The 18,496-nt window shown below is 37.8% G+C and overlaps 1 protein-coding gene across 6 annotated transcripts in view; it reads left to right on the forward strand.

Annotated features, from left to right (window-relative positions):
* Positions 1-495: 495 nt before the first annotated feature.
* LOC109092119 (MAP7 domain-containing protein 1-like) overlaps positions 496-18,496 on the forward strand; it is a 38,493-nt gene continuing 20,492 nt past the window's right edge. For 5 of the 6 annotated variants that reach the window (XM_042741393.1, XM_042741394.1, XM_042741396.1 and 2 more), the window contains exons 1-2: positions 496-898; positions 15,824-16,033. In XM_042741393.1, the coding sequence (XP_042597327.1) occupies positions 805-898; positions 15,824-16,033 (304 nt within the window). In that variant the 5' untranslated portion in view covers positions 496-804. Of the gene's footprint in view, positions 899-14,884; positions 15,037-15,823; positions 16,034-18,496 lie in introns of those variants that run through there. The other variant, XM_042741398.1, reaches the window with a different exon arrangement.

Raw genomic sequence — 18,496 nt, forward strand, 5'->3', positions numbered from 1 at the left:
GGTAAAAGTGACCTTTTTAACATAAAACATACACATGATCTCTATGCTAACACGTGTGGACAAAAGGCACAAAACTCCAATTTTGATTTCATTGGTGGTTTCATTTTTTACACATATTTATTTGTAAGGGGAAAAGGTGATATAGGCTCAGAGAAGAGAGAGAGAAAAAAAAAACATAATTTTGAATAGTCGTTATGGCATTTTTCTAAATGAAATTTAGTCCACCGAATCACATACACGCAACATTTTGGAGACGCAAGCAGACGGAACCTTCTAATGTAAAACAGGTTGGACAGGTAAAATAGGTAACAGTAGGTTATATAAAATATGCGAGCTTTTAAAAATAAAAAAGACACAGTAGATATGTCCTACGTATTTTTGACAATTCTGTAGTTTCCCCATCCCCGGTAAAGTGATTCCTTTATTTTTTCGATCCACCCCTACGTAAAATGTGGTACATTCCACACTGGAGGCCGAGTTGGGACGGTCGTCGGCTTACAATGAGCCGCATGCCATCACCTTCAGAGCGGCAGAGGGAGCACACAGAGACCGCGTCCGCTGTGTGTCAGAAAGTTTATTCAGTCTCACCGCTCCAGCAGGCCGGGACAAATCTACAGTTTTATGATTGGACTTTAATCGCGGGCTCTTCATGCATCAGTCGTATCCATAATATTTTCCCAAGACCTTTCAGTTGATTGGTTTGGGGATTTTTGTGAGCAGAGCAGAAACAGGGATCGGTTTCGTGTGCCTGCGGAAACCCGGAGCGATCGAAGAAAGTTTCTCCCTGTCTCACGAAAGGAATGAATGCATTTTAGAGAGGAAAATCCGTATGATTTAACGACAAACATGGATGTTGACACACAGCCGGGCATAAATCAGTTGACTCCCTCAGAACCACGTAAGTCGGCGTTTATGTTTCCTTAATAAATCAGTATTTTCATTCCTAATTTATGATTGGTATATGAATAACGTAACGTAGTCAGTAGAATAGAGAAGCATTTAAGTTACCTTCCACCGACAAAATACGTTCAATATAATCGAATCGTAGGAACCATATATATACTATTATTTAAGATAAACTTTAACAAGGTGTGCAGTTAAGTTGCGCATCCTGAAGCTAGTTTATCAAATTTAAAATAATAATAATAAATTAAATTAAATAATGCTAGGGCTTTCGCTGTTCTATAGTGGTTTATATTTTGCATTAAATAAATAACGTTACATATTCATTCATTTAATATGTATTTACGTCACTTATGTAACTTTGTATTGTAGACACACACTTATTTATATTGAATTTGTGTGTATTATTTCAAACCATCCCTAGAAGCTAGCATCTCTTGATCCAAGATATGACGTGTTCATGGGGGCATACATGACGTGTTACAGTGATTCAATCTCAATCATGAGATATTCACGCGGGAATTTCACAATCCATTCAGGCTGAATGGACAACGAATTCGGTATATGACGTATTCATAATGTTTCACAGTACTAGCTATTACTTATCCAGCGATGATCTGCTTGCAAGCATGATGTTTTGTTGTCATTATCTGCGGATGTTACGGATTAGCCTATTGTGACGCTTGATTGCAATGCATCGCCCCGTTTCTGTGACATCACTCTTGCAGTAAAATGATTAAAGACGAATTTCAATTGATCCCTATGACTGATTCATCATCAAACACTTCTGGTCGTATGCAAGTGATTTCTAGTCTACATCATCCTGGCAGTGACACCATATAGTCGCCCAATAAATAGAAGCATATGATCTTCAAAGTGATTTGGATGGTACATTCCCTGGTAACACTGAGTTAGGATACACCCTGCAATTATGCATGTCCTGATAAGCATTAATATATAGTAACATGACAGCTGATCTATTTCTCAGCTCAAATTGCAGTGATTTAATGGATCTGCTGAGAAGACAGAGTGGATCTTTATGTCTTGGGGTTTGGCTGTTGCTGCTGATTAGGAGGGTTTGTTATGTAACATGGAGCCCTCCTGCAGCATCATGAGGTGTTGCTTCCTTTTTGTGCTTTCTTTTGGCTTCTTGCTGGAGGGGAACAATCCAGATCCTGTTCTTCATCAAATTGTGGTATTTTTGATACTCTGCAGTGTTTTGCGGGGGTTGGTGATTATGTTTACTAGAAGCCATTCAGAAGTAATTGGACTTTGTCATTCATTTGTTGCAGATTTCTTGTCATAGTGACTGCTCTCTGTATGAGGACCATTACTATGAGTAAATATCCTTGAGACTTTGTTAAAACACTTAAAGACTATACAGTTTAGTCACTTGCAAAACTTCCAAACTGAACATTTTGTCCCAAAATGGACTTGTTTCTTTCTCAGAACCTGAACAAGATGCTGCTTTTATGTTTTTGAGGACTTCATTCACTGTCGACTGTTACTCATTAACTTTCTTTTCATCCTTCATAGAAAGGCTCAGTTTGTGCCTTTAGACTGATTAATCACCTTTCGTTGTCCTTTCGTTTTGTGCCAAATACAAAACAAGACGCGTTGCATGCTAGCGCACACCAAGGAGCCCATTATTCAATTGTTTGAGAGAAAACAGAAAGTAAATTTAAGTTCTCAATGTTAATAGCTTGCCCTGAATGGGAGCTGAGGTGTTTTCAGTCTGACGAGGTCTGCTCTGTTGAGTTCTGCCCTGTCAGGACTTTTGAAGAGCATCTTCTAATCTCTCTTTTCTTTAGATCTGCATTCAGGCACGAGTGCTGCTCGCTTCCCCCCGCCTTTCGTTTTACACCCCCAGCTGTCTGCACTGTTTGGCTGTCTTTCCTTATATTCTCCCTTTGCTAACCTGAGAATCAGTCTCTAGTGTGCTTGAATCATTAAGATTCATAATCTTCACTGAACACTAATAAATTGGCACTTTAATGACCCATTTTCCTCCTTTAGTTGGTTTGTTTATAGATTGAAAGTTAACTAAGAATTGAAATGAGTGGTTGACTGCTGTCTAATCACAATGATGTTGATATTTAATTTAAAATATACTAATTACTGACTGAAAGAAATGTTTAAATAAATGCTTATTTTACATATTTATTTATACAAATAGCAAGATTTGGGGAAAAATATCTCACATTTTGGACCAAATATTGTCTGATTAATGAGCCTATCGTTATTTCAGGACAATGTACTATTTTGAAAGTAAATAAAGTGCAAAGAGAACTGTTTTCAGCAATGTTTTATATTAAAGCAGTGTTGACTTTTTTTTATTCATGATAATCCAAGCACCATGGTGTTCAGGTTTCAACAGAACATTAAACATGTCAAAGTCTGTGTGCTCTTGTTGCTGAGAATGTGCCAGTTTTTATTGTGATCAATAAATGTTGGTTGCTGTTAGTAAATGGATATCCGTTTGAAATAGTATATTTGTCAGAATATGTCATTTAGCAGTTCTGGGCAATTCAGTCTGCTTAATAGCATTCTATATAAACAAGTCTATGTTAATAAAATATCAAAAATCTTTTGCAGTGTGGCTAAATGTCATTTTGAGTTATACCTTCCAGAAAAGAAAAATAGAATAATATGTTCAGGCTATTGCACAAAAAAGTGTTTTATTTGGAAGCATGATCCATGACATTATATGTTTTTTTTTTTTTTTTTATTATGCATCATAAATATTGTCAGTTCATGTCAGTTCTGTTGAGGCTAAAGAGTTTGTCAGACTGACACAGGGGCCGGTTTCTGTTGTGTAACATGTAGCAACCCCCATCACACATTCTTATACACACACCCCTCTCTGTCACGCCTGTGGAACAATATCATTGTTTCAAAACCCTGAACCAACAGGCTCTTATGTAACAGCAAAGGACCCCATTTTTGGGATGACAACAAATGACTTTGTAACAGGATGAAGAAACCACAACTTTGGAAAATATACTGTACACAAAAATAAGATAACATGGTATCCCATTAGGCAATTGGCAGATTAATTAGTTCCTTTTTTGAAGTGGTGGGAAATTTTACCTTGGCTTCATACAGATGTTTTAAAATGATTGTCGACAGCCTGCAGGAGATTGTGTTAATTAGCTTTTAACAATCAAATGATCCAATTTTATAAATCCTAACTCCAAGCTTCAATATTCAAACACACACACACACACACATGCACCAGTGGTAACTGAAGCACATTCAGCCTGAGAAATAGATGCGGTTCTCTCTACTGCATCAAATCTGGCCTAGAAAATGTGTCTCTGGAGTAATTAATCCTCTTGGAAGAATTGAATTTTGTCAGACCCAGAAAATGGTAAGGAAATGTGAAGAAAAAAGGATTTTGCAGGTCACACACTGTACTCCAGATTCTTTCTAAATTTCTTTGTTCATAATAGGAAGGCTTGACTCTTGATAATCCAATTTACATGACCTCAAAAATATTGCACGTCACCTATGGTTTATACTGTGTATTCATTTTTCTTCCCACAATGCATACAAAAGTTTGCATTGGTTGGGAAAAGTAATTATAGTTCACCCAAAATGAACATTCTGTCATTATTTATTCACCTTAATGTCATTCCAAACCTATGGAGATGCTAAGGGGAAAAAAGTAAAAATAGATTATTAAAAATAGTTCCTGCAGAAACTTGAACTGACTCGAAGCATTTTGCGTTCCCTAGCAAAAGTAATTTTTTTAATGAGAGAACACAAAGCATTAAAATAGTTTTTCCTCTCATCTCTTGTATTTTTTCCCCCATCATACCCCTTCATACAAACCTTTACGGCTTTTTTTCTTCAGCAAAACATAAAAGAATGTTTGAAGAATGTTTGATTTTGTCCACAATGTAAGTCATTGGGGTCAAAAACAATATTACATAGCCAACCCCCCCAGTTTATTATTTTGTTTTTCCACAAAAACATTGTCATGCAAGTTTGGAACAGCATGAGTGTGAGTTTCCTTTCTGGGTGAAAAAAGTCAAAGTCATTATTCACTGAAGAGCTTGAGGTCCATCCTATATATCTCTGTGCTTTCATGAGAAAATCATTCTTCGTGTTTATCGGAAGATTAATTAGATGATTATTAGAAGATCAAGAGTGAATAATAGCTTAATTTTTTTGTTTGTTTATTTTTGGTGAATTGTCCTTTTAAAACTTAAGATATTGATGTTCATCATTTTGATGTTGGTCTTGTAATATGGACAGACATTAAGCTATCTTAGTACGGATACAACATTCATATTTGTCATTTACAGCAGGCGCTGTGTTTTCTGGTGTGGCCACTGAGAGCTAGGAATGCTAAACATTCCTCACTGAATGTGTGTCTTCTGTTCAGCTGAGGAGTGAGAGAGAGATGAAGGAAGAGAGAGCTGACAGGGTAGGAACAGTGTGACAAGATTCCAGAGCTCATGCTTGCATACAGATGGAATCACGTCGGGTCTTCTTTCCCGTGTAGCACACAGATGGTGTGAATCACAGTCCTGAACATGATCACAGACATGAAGCGCTTGCAGGACAGCGTGTTTCCGTTGTCCCTATTAGGATAAAGGCATCCATCCGCACCAGAATATGTCAAAGGACACACACCAAATGCACTGCCACCATCTTTCTCCATTACACTGAAGTCTTTGTTCTTTTTAAAAGAACATGATGGACTGAACTGTTAATTGCTGTTGGAAGGCCACATATAAAGGGTCACTATTATTCTGACAGAGTGCGCTGAAATGGGTTTCTTGAAAAATCACATTTGTCTCTGTGACACTTCTAAGTAAGGAATAATTGACGACAGGCCGTTGAATTTTTGGCCCGCTTATACTACGGTTACCACACCTCAAGACATTGATCTGATGATTTATTTAAAGGGATTCGTCCGGTTTTTGTACTTAAATTGCTATTCTACCGCAACTCATTCAGTGCCTCTTTTGCTAGTACCAAAACGTCGTTTTAAAGCTGGTAATGGAGGCTTGAGACATTGATAGCATTCTAATGCAGTTATTACTGAAGTTATTAGAAAGCGAGCGAGAGCGACAGAGAGAGAGAGAAAGAGAGAGAGATTGTGTGACGTACCTCTGTGCAGCTATAAACACCCTTCTGCTGCAGCATCTCTAAACAGCACTGTTATTACATTGCTAGTGAGAAATGTCATGTGTAGCCTTTCAGTTGCTACACTGTTTAGGCTAACTGATAAAATCGTCAGGGCAGCACTGACAACACCTTTTTGTGCAAACTGCTTGACCGTTATTATAGTTTTACTATGCAAAGTGATATGGAACTGTAATGCGGTCAAGAGCCTGGAACTACGTTCGTCGTGCGTTTCCCAGAAAATAATTGCACACCTCAGAACGTTCGTTACCCAATCAGATTCAAGCATTCAACGGCCCCGTAGTATAAGCAAAAAATTATCCCTTATGTTAGCCAATCAGAAAAGTTTCGGGTGGGAGAGATCGCTTAGATAGCTTTAAAGGGATACTCCACCCCAAAATGAAAATTTTGTCATGAATCACTTACCCCCATGTCGTTCCAAACCCGTAAAAGCTCTGTTCGTCTTCGGAACACAATTTAAGATATTTTGGATGAAAACCTGGAGCCCTGTGACTGTCCCATAGACTGCCAAGTAAATAACAGTGTCAAGGTCCATAAAAGGTATGAAAGTCATCATCAGAATACTAACAAAATACTTACAAAAAGTTTTCCCGTCGCTTCATATAACCCAGAGTGCACGTTTGATGGCAGATGGAGTATTCTGATGACGACTTTCATACGTTTTATGGACCTTGACACTGTTACTTACTTAGCAGTCCATGGGACAGTCACAGGCCTCCAGTTTTTCATCCAAAATATCTTAAATTGTGTTCCGAAGATGAACGCAGCTTTTACGGGTTTGGAATGACATGGGGGTAAAATTTTCATTTTGGGGTGGAGTATCCCTTTAAGATGGGAAAAGCTTTATTGTTGATTATGCAAGGAATTCTGGGAAATGGAGAATGTGAGAAACTAGGAACCACTAGAAAAAAGTTGACTCTTATTCTATCCTTGCTGAAAAATTTTATTGTAAACTATCCTAAGCTAGTTTGCCGGTCTTACATGTAGGTTGTTTTGAGCTGGTCTCTCAGCCTGATCAACATAAAGTGCCGAAACCCCTTAGAAAACTGACTTTCAGACCACCTAAAACCAGAAAAGTAGCTTAGGTTTAAGATGTTTTTTTAAAGGCCTTTTAATACTGGTTATCTATTAATGAATTGAACTTTACATGTTCCTGATTTTAATGAGCTCTTCTGAGTGCTCTAAAGCACTTGTGTGTATTAGTTGGTTCTTCACTACACACTTCATTAGTCTCAGATGTTAAGATGCAGAAGATGAAGCAGATCACGTGTTCAGTGTTTAGAGTCTTCACAGTTTTAAGCCCTTTATGAATGTGTTGGTTGTGGATTTGTGCATGTTAGTTACATCGTCAACCAAAACATTAGCTTAGTGAGCTGTTTTGCTGTCTAAGCACCTTTTAAGACAAAGTCCTATCTAAAAATGGACCCTCATGAGTGACTGTTTTGAGGCAGCAACTCTATACACCACATACTGTATTTGCAAATTGATTTCAATACAGTTTGACCAAAGTTTAAGGCAGCCATATTTATAGTTAGCAAGCTTTTTTTCTATGTAGGTAAAAGATATACAAGTATAGGTCCTGTCTACTTTGGGAAAGATTGAGATGATGTATGTCTGAGTGAAACAGATTATCAAAAAATAAATAAAAATTAGGGCGGGAACCCTGTCACTCCTTTGCCTGTTTTACTCTCCCTATGTGGGAATCTCGTGTTTTGATGTCTGGATGTTTCCTAGTTTTAGTCCATAACAGCTGTACTGCACTTTGAGCCCTGCTGTATGTCATCAAAGGCTGGATTTACAGTCTGTTTCTTCTGAGAGGGCTGGAGGTGTGAAGATCATATCATGGAGAAGTCGGAATGCAGTGACAGTCAGCTGATGTGTGCTGTAATGTTAGAGTCCATCTGACGCAACTAAATGACAATGATCTGAGTTTCAATTGAGCATTTTTGTTTTGTTTTCTCACATGCTGGTTTCATTATGTTATTTCTATAGGGATGCACAAATGTTCAAATTATGGCCAATACGGAGTAGCAGATAATTATTTTCATGTTATGGTCAGAATTACGTTTTGTACTATTTTGTTCAGACACATTTTGTTATTACATTCAATTTAAAAAGTAGTAGATAATACTTTTAAGTGAATTTAAATGTAAAAATGGGGGAATGGGCATGTATAATTAAATATCCAATATCAGCATATATATATATGTGTGTGTGTGTGTGTGTGTGTGTGTGTGTGTGTGTGTGTGTGTGTGTGTGTGTGTATGTATATATATTCATTGACCAACAGAAATAAATTAAAATATTTAATATGTGCCAGACAACCAATATACTACTGCTGTATATTATGCATTCCAAACTTTCTTAATTTTTTTTTTTTTTTGAAGAAAAATGAAACATGATGCATGCAGATCTGGATTGTAAAGTCTTGATGAAGCACAAAGTAAAAATGTCAGTAAGTTATAAAGATGATGTTATTCAGATCTACACACAGAAGATACATTCAAACTCAGATCTTAATGTGGTGGAATTAGTTAGAAACCACTAATGGAGATGTCAAGCTTTTATGATGACGCCGACTTAACCTCAGATCGACATTTGATTGTTGATATATTTTGTTTCAGCCATCAAATCAGACTGGTTACATTAGCTAGATACAGATGCTAGCAGTACATAAAATTAACAATCGATTCAAACCATATGACCATTTTGTTGGCCAAACCAAAATAGTCTCCACATGTTGAGGTTGAATATTGACTACTTCCATGATTTGATCAAATTTCTAAATGTTTGTCTAAGGCCTAGTGTTTTTAATTTCCCATGTAATAGTTTAGCTCTCAGTTTGCAGATCTTGCTCTTGGCTCTGGTTTTCCCCTGCTCATATTGTGAGTGCGTTCACAGTACATGTAAGTGCTTTAGTGCTGAGGTTGGTGTGTTTGTGGATCCCATAATTTGGCTTCTGCTGATGATTGTTGGGTGGAGTTGGAAATCCAAACACAGAGTTTAGCAGAATCTCCAGACTGTCTTGAATTGATGGTTTAAAGGCCAGGACACACCAAGCCGACTTCAAAGAACTAGCGACGACGAAAGCAGACGGTGTTGTCGCCTCTCGTCAGCAACGTCGGACCAAAAAGCTGCGCTAGAACACACCGACAGGCTACGTCCGACAGCAAACTAACATCTTTGTTCTGCGCATGCAAGTGAGGAATTAACTGTCTATTTCAGCAGCTATCAATAGTAGCCTACACATTCGTCATTCAAAAAGATAAACCGAAACAAAGATATACGAGATAAACGCAGATATATGCAACGTAAAGAAAGCAGTGCTTGCTTACCGTTTTGAATATCAGTAACGTTGATAACTTTATTCATTTCACGTATTAAAATAATTGGGGAAGATCACGTAACATTTAAAGCCTTTTGTCTGTACCACCTTCATTTACATACAGGTCCTTCTCAAAAAATTTGCATATTGTGAAAAAGTTCATTATTTTCCATAATGTAATGATAAAAATTAAACTTTCATATATTTTAGATTCATTGCACACCAACTGAAATATTTCAGGTCTTTTATTGTTTTAATACTGATGATTTTAGCATACAGCTCATGAAAACCCAAAATTCCTATCTCAAAAAATTAGCATATCATGAAAAGGTTCTCTAAACGAGCTATTAACCTAATCATCTGAATCAACTAATTAACTCTAAACACCTGTAAAAGATTCCTGAGGATTTTAAAAACTCACAGCATGGTTCATTACTCAAAACCGCAATCATGGGTAAGACTGCCGACCTGACTGCTGTCCAGAAGGCCATCATTGACACCCTCAAGTGAGAGGGTAAGACACAGAAAGAAATTTCTGAACGAATAGGCTGTTCCCAGAGTGCTGTATCAAGGCACCTCAGTGGGAAGTCTGTGGGAAGGAAAAAGTGTGGCAAAAAACGCTGCACAACGAGAAGAGGTGACCGGACCCTGAGGAAGATTGTGGAGAGGGACCGATTCCAGACCTTGGGGGACCTGCGGAAGCAGTGGACTGAGTCTGGAGTAGAAACATCCAGAGCCACCGTGCACAGGCGTGTGCTTTTGAACCAGAAACAGCGGCAGAAGCGCCTGACCTGGGCTACAGAGAAGCAGCACTGGACTGTTGCTCAGTGGTCCAAAGTACTTTTTTCGGATGAAAGCAAATTTTGCATGTCATTCGGAAATCAAGGTGCCAGAGTCTGGAGGAAGACTGGGGAGAAGGAAATGCCAAAATGCCTGAAGTCTAGTGTCAAGTACCCACAGTCAGTGATGGTCTGGGGTGACATGTCAGCTGCTGGTGTTGGTCCACTGTGTTTTATCAAGGGCAGGGTCAGTGCAGCTAGCTATCAGGAGATTTTGGAGCACTTCATGCTTCCATCTGCTGAAAAGCTTTATGGAGATGAAGATTTCGTTTTTCAGCACGACCTGGCACCTGCTCACAGTGCCAAAACCACTGGTAAATGGTTTATTGACCATGGTATTACTGTGCTCAATTGGCCTGCCAACTCTCCTGACCTGAACCCCATAGAGAATCTGTGGGATATTGTGAAGAGAAAGTTGAGAGACGCAAGACCCAACACTCTGGATGAGCTTAAGGCCGCTATCAAAGCATCCTGGGCCACCATAACACCTCAGCAGTGCCACAGGCTGATTGCCTCCATGCCACGCCGCATTGAAGCAGTCATTTCTGCAAAAGGATTCCCGACCAAGTATTGAGTGCATAACTGAACATAATTATTTGAAGGTTGACTTTTTTTTGTATTAAAAACACTTTTCTTTTATTGGTCGGATGAAATATGCTAATTTTTTGAGATAGGAATGAGCTGTATGCCAAAATCATCAGTATTAAAACAATAAAAGACCTGAAATATTTCAGTTGGTGTGCAATGAATCTAAAATATATCAAAGTTTAATTTTTATCATTACATTATGCAAAATAATGAACTTTTTCACAATATGCTAATTTTTTGAGAAGGACCTGTACTTTATCACTTTCACTTCAATTCTCGGGCACTGACTCGTTCGCTAAACTGAACATCCAATCAGAGCTCTCACTCGCACCGACGGTCCCGGCGGCCTGAATCTGGCAAACTGCCGCCGACATGAGCCCGACGAGAGCCGACGTGCGGAACACAACAAACAAACTAGCCCGACTGTTGCTCGCCGTCGGCCCGACGTTGGCCAATGGCCGGTGGTCGGCTTGGTGTGTCCCAGCCTTAAAATTAACTAGTTGAAGATTTTTCTGATTTCTTTTTTCTACCAAAATCATACTGGTTCTCAAGGTTGTAGGGGACCGGTTTGTTTATTTTTATTTTATTCTTTTATTGAAAGACGTTAATACTTTTATTCAGCAAAAATGCATTAAATTAATCAAACGATAGTGTATGAGGTATGTTAATTTGTACTGAAATTGGTTGCTCTCGTATGAGAAAAGTCTTTGAATGCTTAACAAACTGCACTAGTCACCAAGGATGACAGCTTGCATCATGACAGAGCAGGAAGTTATGAATGGCATCCACCGCTGCATGTCAGCCGTGAACTTCATCCGTGTGAAGCCCTACCATATATGGCCTTGTTACTTCCTCTGAAGATCGCCCTTTAGAGGAAAACATGCAGGGGTATTGTGGTTACAGACCCAAGGGACGTTCTGTTGAGTTCAAACCACACGCAGTCATCCTATCTCATTGTGTCTGTGGTTGTGAAGAGGGATACTGCTATTTAGCAAAGAAAGTTGTCTCTGAATGGTAAATAATATCATTGTCATTGCACAACAGAGTTGTTTACGTTTGTCAAGCAACATCACATCTTGTCACATTGATAGAATTTAATTGATGTTTGGTTCAACAGATGTGCACATATTGGCTGTTTTGCAGTGGCTTTAATCTGAATCCACACTCAGAACTATGATTTGTATTGTTAGTTTAACTGCTAAGTGTTTTGAGTTTAACTCAAATGTTACATCAGTTTTTTCACGGCGCCAGACTTTATGATCATCTTTTGCACTTTTTCTTTAGATTTGCATCCCTTCAAATTCCAATAAAAAATAAATAAATATAAAAATGAGATGAGAAATGCTCTATTTTTCTTGTCTAGTGTATTTGATTCACTAGATTGTCCAAGAGCAGACATTACCACATGGTTATTCATTATTTATTATATAAACTACTTGAATCATAATTTATTCTGTTGCAGTAATATAAAGTTTCTTGAACAGTGACATTATTTAGCATTTCTGTTATGTTACAGGGAATTTATATATAAAAACACATTATATATGCATGTATATATGTAAATGTATGTATGTAATAAATATACCTATATAAAATGATTAATGATAAATAATTAGTTTTAAGAATATACACATGCACATATACACGCACAGATATACACGCACACACACATACACATATAGTTCACACAGTCATACAGTGCACTTGTTGGCACCTCAAGCTTGAATCTGAGGGGTTTAAGTAAATTTGTTTTGACGCATCACATTTTAGCAAAGTCCAGACAGTCAGAACTTTAGAGCACCATTACAGTTCACAGTCTCTCTCTCTGTCTCTTTGGCTCTATCCCAGCAGCTGGTGTTTACTCTGGGCTTCCAGTGAGTCTGCTCCTCTCCCTCACACTTCCCCGCAGAAGAGGCGCCCTGCCTGCTTACATCATCCATCCGGGGTGAGGAGCGAGGGGCCGGGGGGTTGAGGATGAGGTAATTCATCAGGCCTCTAATGAGATGCAGATCCATTCTCAGTCGGCCTCCCAGTTCTTCTGTTCTCCCCCAACCCCCCACTCACATCTTCCGATCTCTGATTTAACGGTCACTACTTGCTCCCACTTCCGGCTCCCTGTTTGTCTCATTTCCATATTTGAAAAAGAGCATTGCTCAAGCACTATACCCTTCAGGATCAGTGCACCCTTTTTGGTGAGACTGCTCTGCGCTCTTCATTTAACTGGTTTTCTTTGGTTTTAGGGCAGCGTAATGGCATGTTTTCCTTGAAAAAGAGTGACAGAGGTGCTTTAAGTAGAACGTTTTAGGAGTTTTGTTTTTTAATTTTTAAAGATCACTGTTTTTTTTTTATTGTATTGTTCATGTCTCTATACTGTTAAAATGGCAGATTTTGTCTTAACATGAAAACATATTAACATATTTGCCTGTTTTAGCCCCGCCCACTGCCAGTTTACCCAACTGTATGGCACCCAGGGTTGCCAGTTGGCGGAAAACACAGCATATTTCATTTTATTCATCATCAAGTGTGCTCTTTGTGTCATCAATTTGGCAACCTGCGTGTGCGTCAAGTCTGAGGAGGAGGGGCCGGGAGAAAAAAACCTTCTCCGATATTTTGAATTTGGACTGCAATACCTAGTTCAACCACTCTGTGTCAATCCTACATACAGCACCTTTAAATCCATTTGATTAATTCATTGATTATTAAATACACTTTACATCTATGCTGGTGACTGGATGCATTGCTTCTAATATTTCTTTCTTTGTATGTGTCAGTTGCCTGCTTGATTGACATCATGGTGCACTGCTATAGTATCAGTCTATTTTCAGATATGATAATAATGAGTACCAAGCAAATGCGTAATGCAACAGAAATCAGCAGTCACGTTACAGAATTTCCCCTAATGGCTGTACTCTTAGTTACTACTACTTTAAAACTCAACATTTATGCATGCAACCCAGATCTTTTCTCATGCTTAATGTCTTTATTATCATTTCATGTATGTCTGGTGGTAATGGTATTTTTAGCTCACCATGAATAATGCAATGCATGGCAGCGTTTACTTGGTTTGTCCCTGGACAGAGAGGAAAAGGGATTCCGGGTGGATCAGAATGAGTAAATCTCGCCTTAAGCACAACTGAGGGCTAAAGCAGACCCTGAGCTGAAAAAACTCCAAATATTAGTCACTGTAAAACTCCCAAAACATTATTCATTCATTGCCATACCATCGATTCTCATTATCCCAGGGACAAAACAGTCCACTGCAGAATTTTTTTTTTTTTTTTTTTAGAAAAACTCTTCCACCTCACAGCAGCTGAATAGAGTTGTTGAGGTGGAGAAAACACAGCCTCTGAGTAAATACAGGATTTTTTCATATTTACTAGACAAGCTGATTTCTACTCTATATGGTGTAGTATGTCTGGAGCATAATGATTTGTTGAAAACCCATGGTATATTTGTGATGTTTATATTTTATATAACAAAATCACATCTTTTCAAGTTTGACCTTTAAGTTTTCTAAAGACATTAGATGTCTCTGATTTTAACCTCAGTACTTAGTTGCTAAATTTAAATAATTTCAATAATTTCAATTTCAATTTAAAGTCAATTGTATTGATTCAGAGCTTTGATTCAATGATTCAGTTGTTTTGTTTACTTCCTGAAAGTTGCTGGCATATTCGTCATAAATGTTTTAGTCATAAACAACAGTAGTTTTGGACTCCGGCATTTGTTATGTTTTGTTAAATTAGTGCATAATAAAAATTATTGTGTTTAGTCCTTGTGTTCGTTTGCCTTAATCATCTTTTGTACTGTGCTTTATTTTTTGCTTAACATATTTCAAATCTAATTGGCACCAAAAATAATAATAATAATAAACAATAAAAATAATTATTTAATATCATCAAAAGGTTGAAAAATATTGCATGTTCTTTTTAAAGCTATATTGCCACGCCTTACTCCGACTTCTGTCTGTCTTTCTGTGTGTGTTTATAGATAGACACTTTATTGAGTCTGTAATGTTGGCCAACATCAAATCGGACTCTAACCCAGGTCACTCTTTTATCGGTGAAAAACAGGATATCTGTTGGACCGCCTCCTTGTGTGTGTGGACTGTCTCGACCTGACATCATGGCTTTAAGATCTCAGAAATCCAGAATCTCGTGTTCTTGCTCATTTTCTTGGATAAAATTTTAGATTTTTATAGCTTTAGTCTGTTAAAACATCCAGGTAAGCAACACGCTTATCAGTAGGCGTGGGAATCTTTAGATCCTCAAATTTAGCTTTAGTTGGATTTTGATCAGGAAGTCACAACAATGAACAACAACAATGATCAGCTTTGAGAGAGTAAATGATGTCCCATGATTGTGATTTAATATATTGTGATTCTTTTAAATATAATTAAAGATGCAGAATGTTGGTTGCACCTTTTTTTGGTAAATATGTGCCACTGAAGCAATTTTTACAGTGCATAGCACTTAATGTTAGTTATTTATTCAATATTTATTCCAGGGCATGAAAATGAAACTTTTGGCACTTGCGTGGTCATCTAATGTCTATGAGTTGGCAGACGTTGGAATGTTTTCCTCTTGCAGAAAGTAAATGGTTTAGTCTAGAGTTTCTGATGAACAGTAAAGAAGACTGTCTTTCTACTAAATCAGTGTTCTTGAGGGGAGTGGAAGGTGGCAAGGTCACCATTATTTTCTTGTGTCAACAGAGCAATCCTTCAAACTACCAAAAATCAATTAATTTGATTGCAGTTAAGGTTCATATTGAGTTGCCTGGGGCGTGACTTTAACTCATTTAATCTTTGCTGTACTGAAACATTCTGTCATGGATCATGTGTGCTAATCGAAAAGAAATCGATCTGGATTTAATCTCTGTGGAATGTAACTGTGAATGACTCTTCTGTGTAATCACACATCTAGAAGACACATACACTCGAGCTTTGGAATGAAGTTCGACTGGTCTTCATCTCTCGGTTGACGTTTGTCACTTTTTTCGTCTTCTATCTTAGATCCCCCAGCTGTTCCAGAAACCAATCCCAGTGATCCCAGCTCAGAGGAAGTCATCACCCCTTCAAAAACTGAATCAGGCCTTGAAGCTAGCACGCCTACAAAGATGGACACTGCAAGGAAATCAACTACCCCTAAACAGCCAGACGTCATTCCAAAGTCCCCTGTGACACCCACTCCGAGATCAAGTGGTAGCCCTCAACACAAGAAAGGTGGGTACCTTCAATATTTTTATTTTTTGTATTGATACTTTTCATTATGATCAGGAAATTGCTTCTTTTGGCCTCTTAATTACCCTTTACCCCAAAACCGAAGATCAGAATGAAGTCTAATCATTAGTAGCTGGATTTACACGACTTCTAGTTGGACGAATCTTGTCTTTTATGGTCATTTAGTTGATTTATGAGTAGCAAATGTGGCCCAGATTTGGTTGATAGACCATCTTGGTCAAGCTGGTTTGGGTTGGTAAACCATCTTGAGGTGCTTAAGGTGTTTGAACACAAAACTTGTTGACTTGCTTGACCTCCATAACCTGGTATGGAATTTTTTCCAACATAACATTGATAGCAATATACCATTCAAAACCGTTTTCTCTTATATGAGAAGCTTTCAGGAAGTCTCTTGAGAAAGGAGCCAGTCATTGAGGATTTACCCCTGACCAAAGACTTGAAAGCTAAAGGCATTTGTTTATTGACCCACAAAGAATTTCCACAGTCATGCTTCTGTAAATGCTCCCAGAATTAAGTTATTTCGACTGTATTACATTAATGTAGAAACGTATCCGTTCAGTGAGGAAAATGTTGGTGCTAATGCTGATTTGTGGAGGCTGGCGACAGGCAGTTCCTAATCTGCCTCTGATCATCAGCTGAGGTGAAGCAATGAAACCTGAATGGGCATCACATTTCACAGTGCTGTGCCAATTGGAGGGATTTAACTCTCCTCCTTGGTTCTGTCATGTTCTTAGTATAAAGCCTTCACTTGTACGAGTACACGTAGATGCCTTTTGATGGGAGAGTTGTTTGGGTTTGAGAAAGGAAGTGGCTTTTCTTTGACTTCTTCATTGTTGTCTCTTTATACAAATGAGGTTGTGGTTGTAGAGTATTTGGCAGTTGTTAATTTTGTGGCAAAAGCTGGTACAGCTGTGTTTGACTAGCTATTTATACTTTGTTACTATGCTTGATACTGTGTATGCAGTTGTAATTTAGTGTTACGTTGTTATGATGTTTTGATCTGGTTCCTTTTAATGATCCATTCCTACTGATTTGTACAGCATTTGTGAATCACTCAACTGTAAAGGATAACCAATGTTTGATGAGTTGACATGCAGGAATCACTTTACCATAAAGTAACCTAAATTAACAATAAATTAATGACTTAAAAAATGTATTGTAATGCATAAGTGAACACACTACTTGCCGGGACTTCTGGGAACAGTTTTGTCTCAAACAAATTAAAATGATGTTTTTTTTTTGTTTTTTTTTATGTGTTTTTTTTTATGATGTATGTCATCATTCAACCTCAGATGGTTTTATGTTATTAAAATGCTTTGTACTACTGGTGGTTCACAGTTCAGCTCATCTCACAATAAAGTATATTACTGCTGTCAAGCATCTTGTAAAACTGAACACTGTGTTCCACTGAATATTGTCCTTCATTGATTCTGGGCCGCTGCTGCCTCTCCCACATATTAGTTATGAGAAAGAACATAAGTTCAGACATTGACTCATACCGCTTGCTGTTTCAAAGCTGAATAATGTCTTTTTTTTCCTCACCTAGCTCCTGCAATTCACCTGTATTCTGGTTGTCTGGAAAATCCATCTTAAATTCACATAGTATAGGTTTGGTAAGGATTCTAATGTATACGCACAATTACAATTTACATGTACCAACCTCCCATTTATGATTAGTTTAAAAAAATTATTGTTTTAGCTTACGAATCCTTCTCACACCCCTTGTATTTAGTAAATTATCATTACTTATTATTATCATCAAGAAGTCATGACTGCACCTAGAGATTATAATGTTCAATATTATTAAGTAATTAAAGTGTTACTCCACCCCAAAAATGAACATTTTGTCATTAATCACGTACCCCACATGTTTTTCTAAATCTTTAAAAGCTTTGTTTATCTTCGGAACACAATTTAAGATATTTTGGATGAAAACCGGGAGGCTTGTGACTGTCCCATTGACTGCCAAGTAAATTGCACTGTCAAGGTCCAGAAAAGTATGAAAGACATCATCAGAATAGTCCATCTGCCATCAGTGGTTCAATCTGAATTTTATGAAGCGACGAGAATACTTTTTGTATGCGAAGAAAACAAAAATAACTACTTTATTCAACAATTTGTCTCCTCTGTGTCTCTCTGCATCACTGTAGCACCATTTTGGAGAACATCCACTGAACGAAAGATGCATATGCTATTCTGTGTCAGCCGCGACACAAGGATACATTTTCTACTTTACACTTTTACACTTTGATTTGAATGAAAACAGTGCATCCGTGCAGCGCAGCTGACACAAAAGAGCGTACGCTGATTGCGTTTAGCTCATATTATCCAAAATGGCGCTACGGTGATATGGAGAGATGCAGAGGAGACGAATTGTTGAAAAAATTATATTTGTTTTCTTTGCGTACAAAAAGTATTCTCGTCGCTTCATAACATTACAGTTGA

Source organism: Cyprinus carpio, chromosome B16 (genome assembly GCF_018340385.1).
Source record: "Cyprinus carpio isolate SPL01 chromosome B16, ASM1834038v1, whole genome shotgun sequence".
Taxonomy (NCBI): domain Eukaryota; kingdom Metazoa; phylum Chordata; class Actinopteri; order Cypriniformes; family Cyprinidae; genus Cyprinus; species Cyprinus carpio.